General features: G+C 48.7%; 1 protein-coding gene across 3 annotated transcripts in view; it reads left to right on the top strand.

Moving 5' to 3' along the window:
• ADAMTS17 (ADAM metallopeptidase with thrombospondin type 1 motif 17) overlaps positions 1-13927 on the top strand; it is a 428881-nt gene that overhangs the window by 207217 nt on the left and 207737 nt on the right. For all 3 annotated transcript variants that reach the window (XM_073568808.1, XM_073568807.1, XM_073568809.1), the window contains exon 10: positions 928-1078. In XM_073568808.1, coding sequence (XP_073424909.1) covers positions 928-1078 — 151 coding nt within the window. The remainder of the gene's footprint in view (positions 1-927; positions 1079-13927) is intronic.

The raw sequence follows: 13927 nt of genomic DNA, 5'->3' as shown, positions 1-13927 counted from the left end.
GCTTTGTAGAAAAATGGTTGCAGTTGCTAAACGTTTCACAGGATCTTGTTCAACCCCTTTAGTTAAACCTGAAAATCTACACTTCACTTTCATCTAAATTGTTTAATTTTACTTAGAAAATAGTGGCATGCGGAGCGCAAAGCACGAACTGGCGAAATATTTTTGGACCTAACTGTATAACAGCAGAATGTTGTAATGAGAGGAAGGAGAAAAAATCCTTCCCAAGACCATAATGCAAGCATCAAAAATGTCAACATTTCAGTCCAATACAAAACCGACCATCATCTCTCTCAGGCAAAGGTCAAAGTCAGGCCCAATTCTGCACTCATCAAAGACCATTCTTTATTTCAAATTAGGTTGAGAAGGAAAAAAATGGTTCTTCATAGGTCATCATTGATAAAAATCCAATTCAGAAGGGTAGAATATTGTGGTTGTGGATGCAGCAGTATGAAATCATATCTTTGAGACGTTGCTGCTGTCTCATCCCTCACCAAGCGCTGTGGATGGACGTAGCCGGTAGATGTAAAACACCAAATGGGTGAAGTTGCTGAAGAATTATGTTATTTTCTGAGGTGGGACGGTATAGTCCCAAAACACTTTGCGAGATTAAGTATTTTATAAGAAACAGCTCAGATACATAGCAACTCTTGATTTTTTTTTTTCAACAGCCTCCTGTATCGGCTAGTCAGTCTTGTTGATATCTACTTACTTGCCTTCAAAGTAAGACGAATGGCTGAATGAAAAGCTAATAGCTAATCAACGTATGTCAACATTTTGTTGACGTATTGGCTTAAATACTTGAGGGTCTGATCCATACTTTGCTCGGTAACGTGAGGGATACAATTCTTTAATCCTGGTAGTTTCCACAATGTATTTTTTTTCGCATTGTATTATGCCGAACCTCAAAGTCATTTGGATTTCTTACAGGTCCAAAGTGAGCTCATGTCTGCTAGCGACAGACCCTCGCAGTCATCATGCCGTCAGGCTTCCCCACAAGCTGCCCGGGATGCATTATAGCGCCAGTGAGCAATGCCAGATCCTGTTTGGCAGCAACGCCACTTTCTGCAAAAACATGGAGGTGAGAGAGTAAAGGAAGGGGCCATGGAACTTCTGGTTAGTAACTATTGTGGTAGTGACATGCCTTATACATTGACGTTTCAATGTCACTTGTTTTTTGGTCTTATGTGCTGGCTCCCATATTTGCTGTCTTGTGCTTCTATTATGAATTGGATTAATGTGTTGAAATGACATTTAGAAAGAAGTGGAATTGTAATATAAAAAAAAAACAACTGATGTGAGTCATCGATATGGCCCTGGTATTTTGTGGTATTCACCCTCATAAAAAGCTATGACTATTCTAAGTGGCACATGGCAGCTGGGTGCCCCGTTATAATTTGGAATTGTGGTTCAGACTTCTCCAGTTGTAATGGCTTCCACACTGCTCTCTCTCTTCTTTTCTTAGTAATCCTTTGTTTGCAGTTGTACTTTCCCAATCTCAGCAATTTTCCCTCTTTCCACACGGTAAGGTTCTGCAAGAGACAAGTCTCAAGAATCCGATGTTACAGAGTTACCTCCACAGTCTTCTTCATAATCATTGTAAAGATCATAGAGCAGTACTTTCCTAAACGTAAAGTGGTTGTTAGGCTTTCTGAATCCTTTGTGTGAGTACCTAGGATGCAGAATGCTGACAGTTTGTAATATACTCCCTGTCAGCATTCTGCATGATGTCCTAGATATCACACTTAGTCATGTGAGCAGCTCTCTCCTGATTCTGGAGTAGCTGCTCATTCACTGACTAGAGTTTTCCTGTCTATCAGAGACTGGTCATAACTACTCCCAGTCTCTGACAGACCCTCCCCCTCCTGCTCCAGCCTCCTGTGCAGCACACAGTACAGAGCAGCATCCTGTGCAACACACAGCACAGGGCAGCAGGAGAAAGATTCTGTGACATCGGCGGTTATGCCCGCCGATGCCCCTTTCGCTGCGGCGGCCGCTGCGGCATCCCCTCACCTGCGCGCTCCCGCTCAGTCACGTGGCCGCCGTCAGTTCCTCTTCTCCTCGGCTCCTCCTTCCCGCCCCCTGGTTCACGCTCGCCGCCGTCTTTCCTCGCTCTCCCATGATGGGCGGCGCTGAGGGGCGGGCCTGGTCTCCCCTGCGATGGGCGGCGCCGAGGGGCGGGTTTGGGTGACGAGCATCCGGGGGCTGCTGTACTTCAGGCGTCCTCGCAGTTAGGAGGACGCCTGACGATCGTGTAGCTTTCCTGCACTCTCTGGCCTCTACAGTTCTACTGTAGCTTTCCGCGTTCCGCCTGACACTCCCTGTCGCTCTCTGTCTCCTGCGTCCTTCCCTCCCAGCCTGCCTGTGCACTGTCTCCCATCTCCGGTGCTGTCCTCCTCTTCTGCCCGTCTAGGTCCTCCAACGTACCATTGCCTTCCCTCTCCTTCTGTCCTTGGAGCCGTCCCTCTTGGTTCCGGCTGTCGCGCCTCCGTCCTCTGTGGTCCTGCCCCAAACGATCCCTGTATAGGGGTCGGTCTTCACCTGGTGTGCTCGACCCTGGGGCTCCGGATCCGCGATCCAGAGGGTCCACTCTCTATCTTAGGTACCGCTAGCGTTACAGTATCGTCAGGCCATGGACCCCGCCGGTGCCGCGGCTGCCACTCAAAAGGAACTGCTCTTCCTTAGAGAAAATCAGAACCGTATCATGTCATTCATGAAGTCCATGGACACCCGGCTCTCCGCTCTTCAGACCGCAGACCCAGCACACGCGCCCCTATTAGTCAGTCTCCAGCAGGAGCTCGCACAACAGCGCGATGCTCAGTCTCACATTTTGGGGTATATGGCCTCCGTGGATGATAGGCTGCTTTCTTTGCAGTCCTCTACGGCCGCTTCCACCCTAGCCCGGGACACCGTCTCTACTCCCCCTCCCCGTCTCGGTAAACCACCCAGGTACTGTGGGGACCCAAAATTGTGTAGGGGATTTTTAAATCAGTGCAGGTTGCACTTTGATCTTTCGCCCCAACAGTATCCCACGGACCGTGCTAAAGTGGCCTTTATAATCTCCCACCTTGAGGGGGAGGCGTTGGCTTGGGTGAATCCATTATGGGAGAGGGATGACCCGGTGGTGACCAACATCCAGTGTTTTTTGGAGACATTTCGCAAGGTTTTCGATGAACCTGGACGCCTTGCTTCCTCCACTGAGGCCCTTTTTAACCTCTGCCAGGGGTCCCTTACGGTAGGGCAATACGCCATCCGTTTTCGGACCTTGTCCTCGGAGCTGGGGTGGAATAATGAAGCCCTGGTTGGTGCGTTTTGGAGAGGACTTTCTGGTAAAATCAAAGACGAGTTGGCCGGGCGTGACCTCCCTACCACCCTGGAGGATCTCATCTCCTTGGCTACTCGTATTGATCTGCGTTTTCAGGAGCGCGCCCGAGAGTCGGCTAGGGAGAAGAGGTCCTTTAGGTTATACCAAGCTCCTATTCCGCGCACCGTTGCCCCTCCTAGTAACACCGCTCCTGAGCCCATGCAAGTTGATCGCATCAAGCTGTCTGAACAACGGCGTAGGGAGAGAATGTCCAAGGGACTCTGTCTCTATTGTGGAGGGGCCAACCACTTCATACGCACTTGTCCTGAGAGACCGGGAAACGCATCCGCCTAGGCCAGGTAGGAGAGGGCCCCCTAGGTGATTCTACCCCCTCTCTTCCACTTACTGTTTCAGCTCTGCTTATTTCAGGACGGGGGCGTAGCTCTGTGGAGGCGTATGTGGACTCGGGCGCGGCAGGCAACTTCATCCACCAGGAGGAGGTGGACAGGCTCCAGATTCCCGTGGTCGTCCTAAGTAATCCTCGAGCAATCACCTCCGTTGACGGCAAACCTCTTCCTGGGCTCGTCACCTCGGTAACCACTGAAGTAAACCTGCAAGTTGGCGCCCTCCACTCTGAAAGGATTGCCTTTTATGTCTTGCCTCAGTTGTCCCACGCCATTCTTTTGGGGCTACCTTGGCTCAGGCGGCATGAGCCTGTTATCGATTGGCGCTCCGGAGAGATCCTGCGCTGGGGGCACGCCTGCCATGCAAGCTGTTTACGTAACCTGGTTCGTCCCCAGCCTCAGCGCAAGCCTACAGACCTCCCTGGTCTTCCTGTGCCATATCACGCTTATGCTGATGTTTTCTGCAAAAGAGAGGCGGATTCCCTGCCACCGCACCGGTCTTATGACTGCCCCATCGACCTGATGCCTGGAGCGATTCCTCCCAGAGGTAGAACATACCCTCTCTCTCCAGCCGAGACCACTGCCATGACGGAATATATCCACGAAAACCTCTCCAAGGGGTTTATCCGAAAGTCTTCCTCTCCTGCAGGCGCAGGTTTCTTCTTCGTCCGGAAGAAAGATGGATCACTGCGGCCTTGCATTGATTACCGGGGCCTGAACAAAATCACCATCAAGAATCGTTACCCTCTTCCGTTGATTCCGGAGCTTTTTGACCGGTTGAGAGGAGCCCGGATCTTCACGAAGTTAGACCTGCGGGGAGCCTACAATTTGGTCCGAATCCGTGCTGGGGACGAGTGGAAAACGGCCTTCAATACTCGTGACGGGCATTATGAATATCTAGTCATGCCATTCGGCCTTTGCAATGCCCCCGCTGTGTTCCAAGAATTTATCAATGAGGTATTCCGGGATCTACTCTATTCTTGTGTTGTCATCTACCTGGACGACATCCTCGTTTTCTCCCCCGATCTGCCTTCTCATCGCAGGAGTGTACGCTTGGTCTTGCATCGTCTCCGAGAGAACCAACTCTACGCCAAGATCGAGAAATGCCTTTTTGAGCAGTCGTCACTACCCTTCTTGGGATATGTCGTTTCCGACTCCGGTCTAAGCATGGATCCCGAAAAACTCGATGCGGTTCTCAAGTGGCCTCGTCCTGTGGGGATTAAGGCCATCCAGCGGTTTCTTGGGTTCGCAAACTATTACCGCCAGTTTGTGCCTCACTTTTCCACGGTTACCAAACCCATCACGAACCTGACCCGTAAAGGAACGAAGACCAACAGCTGGTCCCCTGAAGCGGAGGAAGCTTTCCAAACTCTGAAACGTTCTTTTGCCTCAGCACCCATTTTGCATCGGCCTGTGGCCAGCAGACCCTTTGTCCTGGAAGTGGATGCCTCCTCCACTGGAGCTGGGGCGGTCTTGTCCCAGCAGGCTTCGTCCGGACGGCTGGTTCCATGCGGTTTTTTCTCTAAAATCTTTTCACCGGCGGAGTGCAACTACTCCATTGGAGACCGTGAATTACTGGCCATTAAGATGGCCTTAACTGAATGGCGGTATTTACTCGAGGGAGCTGTACATCCCTTTACCATCCTCACAGACCACAAAAACCTGGCCTATCTGCAATCCGCCCAAAGGCTCAATGCCCGACAATCCAGGTGGGCCTTGTTTTTTTCCCGCTTTGACTTCCAACTTCATTTCCGACCGGGTAATAGGAACGTCAAGGCCGATGCCCTTTCCAGGTCGTTGCAGTCTTCTGAGAGGGACGAAATCCCATCCTGTATCATCGAGCCTTCCAGGATGATCACCGTGGCTCCTGTGAATTTTGCTACCCCTCCGCCCGGTAAGACCTTCGTCCCTCCAGGCAAACGTATAGAGGTGTTGTGCTGGGGACATTCCTCCAAAATTGCTGGACACGTGGGGACCAAGAAGACTCTCTTCCTGCTTTCCCGGTATTATTGGTGGCCTACGCTTCGCCAGGATGTGATGGACTACGTGGCCTCTTGCACAATCTGTGCCCAGAACAAGGTGGCTAGGACCTTGCCCGCCGGTCTTCTTCATCCGTTGCCAGTTCCTGAAGCCCCCTGGCAACAGATCGCCATGGACTTTGTGACCGATTTGCCCCGCTCGGCCGGATGTACCACCATCTTAGTCGTGGCAGATCGCTTTTCTAAGATGGCCCATTTTATTCCCTTATCGGGACTACCGTCCGCCCCAAAGTTGGCTGAGATCTTCATCCACCAGGTCTTCAGGCTGCATGGTCTTCCTCAGCGGATTCTGTCGGATCGGGGGGTCCAGTTCACCTCCCGCTTCTGGAGGGCACTTTGCCGGCTTATGGGTACATCTCTCGACTTTTCCTCCGCATATCATCCTCAGACCAACGGGCAAGTGGAACGAATTAATCAGGGGTTAACCACCTTCCTACGTCACTTTACCAACGCTCATCAAGACGACTGGGTTGCGCTCTTACCTTGGGCTGAATTCTCACACAATAATCATCCCAGTGAATCTACCACCAGGTCACCTTTTTTTGTGGTAACCGGTCAGAACCCAAATATTCCATTGCCTTTTTCTACCTCTACCGAGGTACCCGCAGCTGATTCTCTTGCTAAAAAATTCTCGCAGATTTGGAGAGAGACCCGGGATGCGCTCAAAAGTGCCAACGACCGAATCAAGAAGCATGCAGACAAGAGACGGAAGGACGTACCCCCGTACCATCCTGGTGACAAGGTCTGGCTTTCAACTCGACATATCCGTCTGAGAGTTCCCTCTTACAAGCTGAGTCCTCGGTACATTGGACCGTTTGAGGTGATTGGACGTATTAATGCCGTGGCTTACAAACTAAGGTTGCCTGCTTCGCTCCGGGTGCCCAACGCCTTCCATGTCTCGCTCCTGAAACCCGTAGTCCTGAACCGGTTCCAACCGGTTTCCATCGTTCCTCCTCCTGCCATCTCTGATAACGTCTTCGAGGTCAAGGACATCTTGGCTATGAAAAAAGCCCGGGGTAAGACCCTTTTTCTTATCGATTGGGTGGGTTTTGGTCCCGAGGAGAGGTCCTGGGAGCCCCGGGAGAATATCAACGCCCCTCGCATTCTAAAAAAGTTTTTGGCCAATCTCGCTAAGGGACGCCGTAAGGGGGGAGGTACTGTGACATCGGCGGTTATGCCCGCCGATGCCCCTTTCGCTGCGGCGGCCGCTGCGGCATCCCCTCACCTGCGCGCTCCCGCTCAGTCACGTGGCCGCCGTCAGTTCCTCTTCTCCTCGGCTCCTCCTTCCCGCCCCCTGGTTCACGCTCGCCGCCGTCTTTCCTCGCTCTCCCATGATGGGCGGCGCTGAGGGGCGGGCCTGGTCTCCCCTGCGATGGGCGGCGCCGAGGGGCGGGTTTGGGTGACGAGCATCCGGGGGCTGCTGTACTTCAGGCGTCCTCGCAGTTAGGAGGACGCCTGACGATCGTGTAGCTTTCCTGCACTCTCTGGCCTCTACAGTTCTACTGTAGCTTTCCGCGTTCCGCCTGACACTCCCTGTCGCTCTCTGTCTCCTGCGTCCTTCCCTCCCAGCCTGCCTGTGCACTGTCTCCCATCTCCGGTGCTGTCCTCCTCTTCTGCCCGTCTAGGTCCTCCAACGTACCATTGCCTTCCCTCTCCTTCTGTCCTTGGAGCCGTCCCTCTTGGTTCCGGCTGTCGCGCCTCCGTCCTCTGTGGTCCTGCCCCAAACGATCCCTGTATAGGGGTCGGTCTTCACCTGGTGTGCTCGACCCTGGGGCTCCGGATCCGCGATCCAGAGGGTCCACTCTCTATCTTAGGTACCGCTAGCGTTACAGATTCTGTTGATTGGACAAACCAGAAAGGAAAAGGCTTCTACATAGATAAGTATAATTGTAGTGTCCATCCATCCCTCGATTTCTCCCTCCCTCCCTTTATCCATCCATCCATCTCTCATCCATCCATAGTCGTTTCCTCCTTCATCCATCCATCCATCCTTCCATCCACACACACATCCATAAACACTATAGACTGAGGTTTTGGAGGAACTGAGATGTATTATGTGGTATATATGTAGATGCACTTCACTATAGACTGAGGTTCTGCAGCAGCTGTAGTTTATTATGTGGTATATGTAACGGGTGTGGTGGAACAACTGTACTGTAGTCTGAGGAGAGCATGGCTAGGTGAGCACCTGACTTTTCACTAGAGCCCCGATGGTGACGTTAGCCTTGGCTCCCAATGAACATCAGATGCTACTCCAGGACAGACCATGGGCTCACGGCAGTTGACTCCCAAGGGAGCAGGCAGGTGCAGACTGATCCTGCTGATGTGCAGCCTGGCACGACAAGTGCAGGGAGGTCCAGCGGATGTACAGACTGGCACAGTACTCTTATGTCAGGAGTAATATTGAGACATGTGGATCTCTATCACCACTGTAGATGTGATGTGGAGACATGTGGATCTCTATCACCACTATGGATGTGATGTGGAGACATGTGGACTTCTATCACCACTGTATATGTGATGGGGAGACATGTGGAGTTCTATCACCACTGTAGATGTGATGTGGAGACATGTGGAGCTCTATCACCACTGTAGATGTGATGTGGAGACATGTGGATCTCTATCACCACTGTAGATGTGGTGTGGAGACATGTGGAGATCTATCACCACTCTAGATGTGATGTGGAGCTCTGTCACCACTGTAAATGTGATGTGGAGACATGTGGATTTCTATCACCACTGTAGATGTGATGTGGAGACATGTGGAGTTCTATCACCACTGTAGATGTGATGTGGAGACATGCGGAGTTCTTTCACCACTGTAGATGTGATGTGGAGACATGGAGTTCTATCACCACTGTAGATGTGATGTGGAGACATGTGGAGCTCTAGCGCCACTGGAGATGTGATGTGGAGACGTGGAGTTTTATCATCACTGTAGATATGATGTGGAGACATGTGGAGCTCTATCACCACTGTAGATGTGATGTGGAGACATGTGGATTTCTATCACCACTGTAGATGTGATGTGGAGACATGTGGATTTCTATCACCACTGTAGATGTTATGTGGAGACATGTGGAGCTCTATCACCACTGTAGATGTGATGTGGAGACATGTGGAGATCTATCACCACTGTAGATGTGATGTGGAGACATGTGAAGCTCTATCACCACTGTATATATGATGTGGAGACATGTGGAGCTCTAGCACCACTGTAGATGTGATGTGGAGACATGTGAAGCTCTATCACCACTGTATATATGATGTGGAGACATGTGGAGTTCTATCACCACTGTAGATGTGATGGGGAGATATGTGGAGTTCTATCACCACTCTAGATGTGATGTGGAGACATGTGGAGATCTATCACCACTGTAGATGTGATGTGGAGACGTGGAGTTCTATCACCACTGTAGATGTGATGTGGAGACATGTGGAGCTCTATCACCACTGTAGATGTGATGTGGAGACATGTGGAGATCTATCACCACTATAGATGTGATGTGGAGACATGTGGATTTCTAACACCACTGTAGATGTTATGTGGAGACATGTGGAGCTCTATCACCGCTGTAGATGTGATGTGGAGACATGTGAAGCTCTGTCACCACTCTAGGTGTGATGTGGAGACGTGAAGCTCTGTCACCACTGTAGATGTGATGTGGAGACATGTGGAGCTCTATCACCACTGTAGATGTGATGTGGAGACATGTGGAGCTCTATCACCACTGTAGATGTGATGTGGAGACATGTGGAGCTCTATCGCCACTGTAGATGTGATGTGGAGACGTGGAGTTTTATCATCACTGTAGATATGATGTGGAGTTTTATCATCACTGTAGATATGATGTGGAGACATGTGGATTTCTATCACCACTGTAGATGTGATGTGGAGACATGTGGAGCTCTATCACCACTGTAGATGTGATGTGGAGACATGTGGATTTCTATCACCACTGTAGATGTTATGTGGAGACATGTGGAGCTCTATCACCACTGTAGATGTGATGTGGAGACATGTGGATTTCTATCACCACTGTAGATGTGATGTGGAGACATGTGGATTTCTATCACCACTGTAGATGTGATGTGGAGCTCTAGCACCACTGTAGATGTGATGTGGAGACATGTGAAGCTCTATCACCACTGTATATATGATGTGGAGACATGTGGAGTTCTATCACCACTCTAGATGTGATGTGGAGATATGTGGAGTTCTATCACCACTCTAGATGTGATGTGGAGCTCTGTCACCACTGTAGATGTGATGTGGAGACATGTGAAGCTCTATCACCACTGTAGATGTGATGTGGAGACATGTGGAGATCTATCACCACTGTAGATGTGATGTGGAGACATGTGGATTTCTATCACCACTGTAGATGTTATGTGGAGACATGTGGAGCTCTATCACCACTGTAGATGTGATGTGGAGACATGTGAAGCTCTATCACCACTGTAGATGTGATGTGGAGACATGTGGAGATCTATCACCACTGTAGATGTTATGTGGAGACATGTGGAGCTCTATCACCACTGTAGATGTGATGTGGAGACATGTGGATTTCTATCACCACTGTAGATGTGATGTGGAGACATGTGGATTTCTATCACCACTGTAGATGTGATGTGTCTCCACATCACATCTACAGTGATGATAGAAATCCACATGTCTCCACATCACATCTACAGTGGTGACAGAGCTCCACATCACATCTAGAGTGGTGATAGATCTCCACATGTCTCCACATCACATCTATCACCACTGTAGATGTGATGTGGAGACGTGGAGTTTTATCATCACTGTAGATATGATGTGGAGTTTTATCATCACTGTAGATATGATGTGGAGACATGTGGATTTCTATCACCACTGTAGATGTGATGTGGAGACATGTGGAGCTCTATCACCACTGTAGATGTGATGTGGAGACATGTGGATTTCTATCACCACTGTAGATGTGATGTGGAGCTCTAGCACCACTGTAGATGTGATGTGGAGACATGTGAAGCTCTATCACCACTGTATATATGATGTGGAGACATGTGGAGTTCTATCACCACTGTAGATGTGATGTGGAGATATGTGGAGTTCTATCACCACTCTAGATGTGATGTGGAGCTCTATCACCACTGTAGATGTGATGTGGAGACATGTGAAGCTCTATCACCACTGTAGATGTGATGTGGAGACATGTGGAGATCTATCACCACTATAGATGTGATGTGGAGACATGTGGATTTCTAACACCACTGTAGATGTTATGTGGAGACATGTGGAGCTCTATCACCGCTGTAGATGTGATGTGGAGACATGTGAAGCTCTGTCACCACTCTAGATGTGATGTGGAGACATGTGAAGCTCTGTCACCACTCTAGATGTGATGTGGAGACATGTGGAGTTCTATCACCACTGTAGATGTGATGTGGAGACATGTGGAGCTCTATCACCACTGTAGATGTGATGTGGAGGCATGTGGAGCTCTATCGCCACTGTAGATTTGATGTGGAGAAGTGGAGTTTTATCATCACTGTAGATTTGATGTGGAGACATGTGGATTTCTATCACCACTGTAGATGTGATGTGGAGACATGTGGAGCTCTATCACCACTGTAGATGTGATGTGGAGACATGTGAAGCTCTATCACCACTGTAGATGTTATGTGGAGACATGTGGAGCTCTATCACCACTGTAGATGTGATGTGGAGACATGTGGATTTCTATCACCACTGTAGATGTGATGTGGAGACATGTGGATTTCTATCACCACTGTAGATGTGATGTGGAGACATGTGAAGCTCTATCACCACTGTAGATGTGATGTGGAGACATGTGAAGCTCTATCACCACTGTAGATGTGATGTGGAGACATGTGAAGCTCTATCACCACTGTAGATGTTATGTGGAGACATGTGGAGCTCTATCACCACTGTAGATGTGATGTGGAGACATGTGGATTTCTATCACCACTGTAGATGTGATGTGGAGACATGTGGATTTCTATCACCACTGTAGATGTGATGTGGAGCTCTAGCACCACTGTAGATGTGATGTGGAGACATGTGAAGCTCTATCACCACTGTAGATGTGATGTGGAGACATGTGGAGATCTATCACCACTGTAGATGTGATGTGGAGACATGTGGATTTCTATCACCACTGTAGATGTTATGTGGAGACATGTGGATTTCTATCACCACTGTAGATGTGATGTGTCTCCACATCACATCTACAGTGGTGATAGAACTCCACATCACATCTACAGTGGTGATAGAAATCCACATGTCTCCACATCACATCTACAGTGGTGATAGAAATCCACATGTCTCCACATCACATCTACAGTGGTGATAGAGCTCCACATGTCTCCACATAACATCTACAGTGGTGTTAGAAATCCACATGTCTCCACATAACATCTACAGTGGTGATAGAACTCAACGTCTCCACATCACATCTACAGTGGTGAAAGAACTCCGCATGTCTCCACATCACATCTACAGTGGTGATAGAACTCCACATGTCTCCACATCACATCTACAGTGATGATAGAAATCCACATGTCTCCACATCACATCTACAGTGGTGACAGAGCTCCACATCACATCTAGAGTGGTGATAGATCTCCACATGTCTCCACATCACATCTATCACCACTGTAGATGTGATGTGGAGACATGTGGAGCTCTATCGCCACTGTAGATGTGATGTGGAGACGTGGAGTTTTATCATCACTGTAGATATGATGTGGAGTTTTATCATCACTGTAGATATGATGTGGAGACATGTGGATTTCTATCACCACTGTAGATGTGATGTGGAGACATGTGGAGCTCTATCACCACTGTAGATGTGATGTGGAGACATGTGGATTTCTATCACCACTGTAGATGTGATGTGGAGACATGTGGATTTCTATCACCACTGTAGATGTGATGTGGAGACATGTGGATTTCTATCACCACTGTAGATGTGATGTGGAGCTCTATCACCACTGTAGATGTGATGTGGAGACATGTGGATTTCTATCACCACTGTAGATGTGATGTGGAGACATGTGAAGCTCTATCACCACTGTAGATGTGATGTGGAGACATGTGGAGATCTATCACCACTGTAGATGTGATGTGGAGACATGTGGATTTCTATCACCACTGTAGATGTGATGTGGAGACATGTGAAGCTCTATCACCACTGTAGATGTGATGTGGAGACATGTGAAGCTCTATCACCACTGTAGATGTGATGTGGAGACATGTGGAGATCTATCAACACTGTAGATGTGATGTGGAGACATGTGGATTTCTATCACCACTGTAGATGTTATGTGGAGACATGTGGAGCTCTATCACCACTGTAGATGTGATGTGGAGACATGTGGATTTCTATCACCACTGTAGATTTGATGTGGAGACATGTGGATTTCTATCACCACTCTAGATGTGATGTGGAGTTCTATCACCACTGTAGATGTGATGTGGAGACATGTGGAGATCTATCACCAATCTAGATGTGATGTGGAGACATGTGGAGTTCTATCACCACTCTAGATGTGATGTGGAGCTCTGTCACCACTGTAGATGTGATGTGGAGACATGTGGATTTCTATCACCACTGTAGATGTGATGTGGAGACATGTGGAGTTCTATCACCACTGTAGATGTGATGTGGAGACATGCGGAGTTCTTTCACCACTGTAGATGTGATGTGGAGACGTGGAGTTCTATCACCACTGTAGATGTGATGTGGAGACGTGGAGTTCTTTCAACACTGTAGATGTGATGTGGAGCTCTGTCAGCACTGTAAATGTGATGTGGAGACATATGGAGTTCTATCACCACTGTAGATGTGATGTGGAGTTCTATCACCACTGTAGATTTGATGTGGTGCTTGTAAGGTAGCGCTGTCATTCAAGGCTGGGGACACTCAATTGGCAGCCAAATAATCAGATCCGGCACAGGTTTTCTATAAATCAATAACCGTCCATGCGTTTTTTTCAGGCATCATAAACCCACAGCAGCAACATAAAGTTCATATAAACTAACACAATTCCAAAAAGAAGGCTACTTGACACTTGATTATGTTGATAAGATCAAAAACATCAATAGATTTTACCCCATATAATAATATTGGACTAAAACTGTATACTCCAAATAAAGACCAATAAAAAACAAAACA

Source organism: Dendrobates tinctorius, unplaced genomic scaffold (genome assembly GCF_039654945.1).
Source record: "Dendrobates tinctorius isolate UK_male_01 unplaced genomic scaffold, ASM3965494v1 ptg000022l, whole genome shotgun sequence".
In the NCBI taxonomy this organism is placed as follows: domain Eukaryota; kingdom Metazoa; phylum Chordata; class Amphibia; order Anura; family Dendrobatidae; genus Dendrobates; species Dendrobates tinctorius.
Note: the sequence above shows the minus strand (reverse complement) of the source record. Positions and strands in the feature narration are given on the sequence as shown.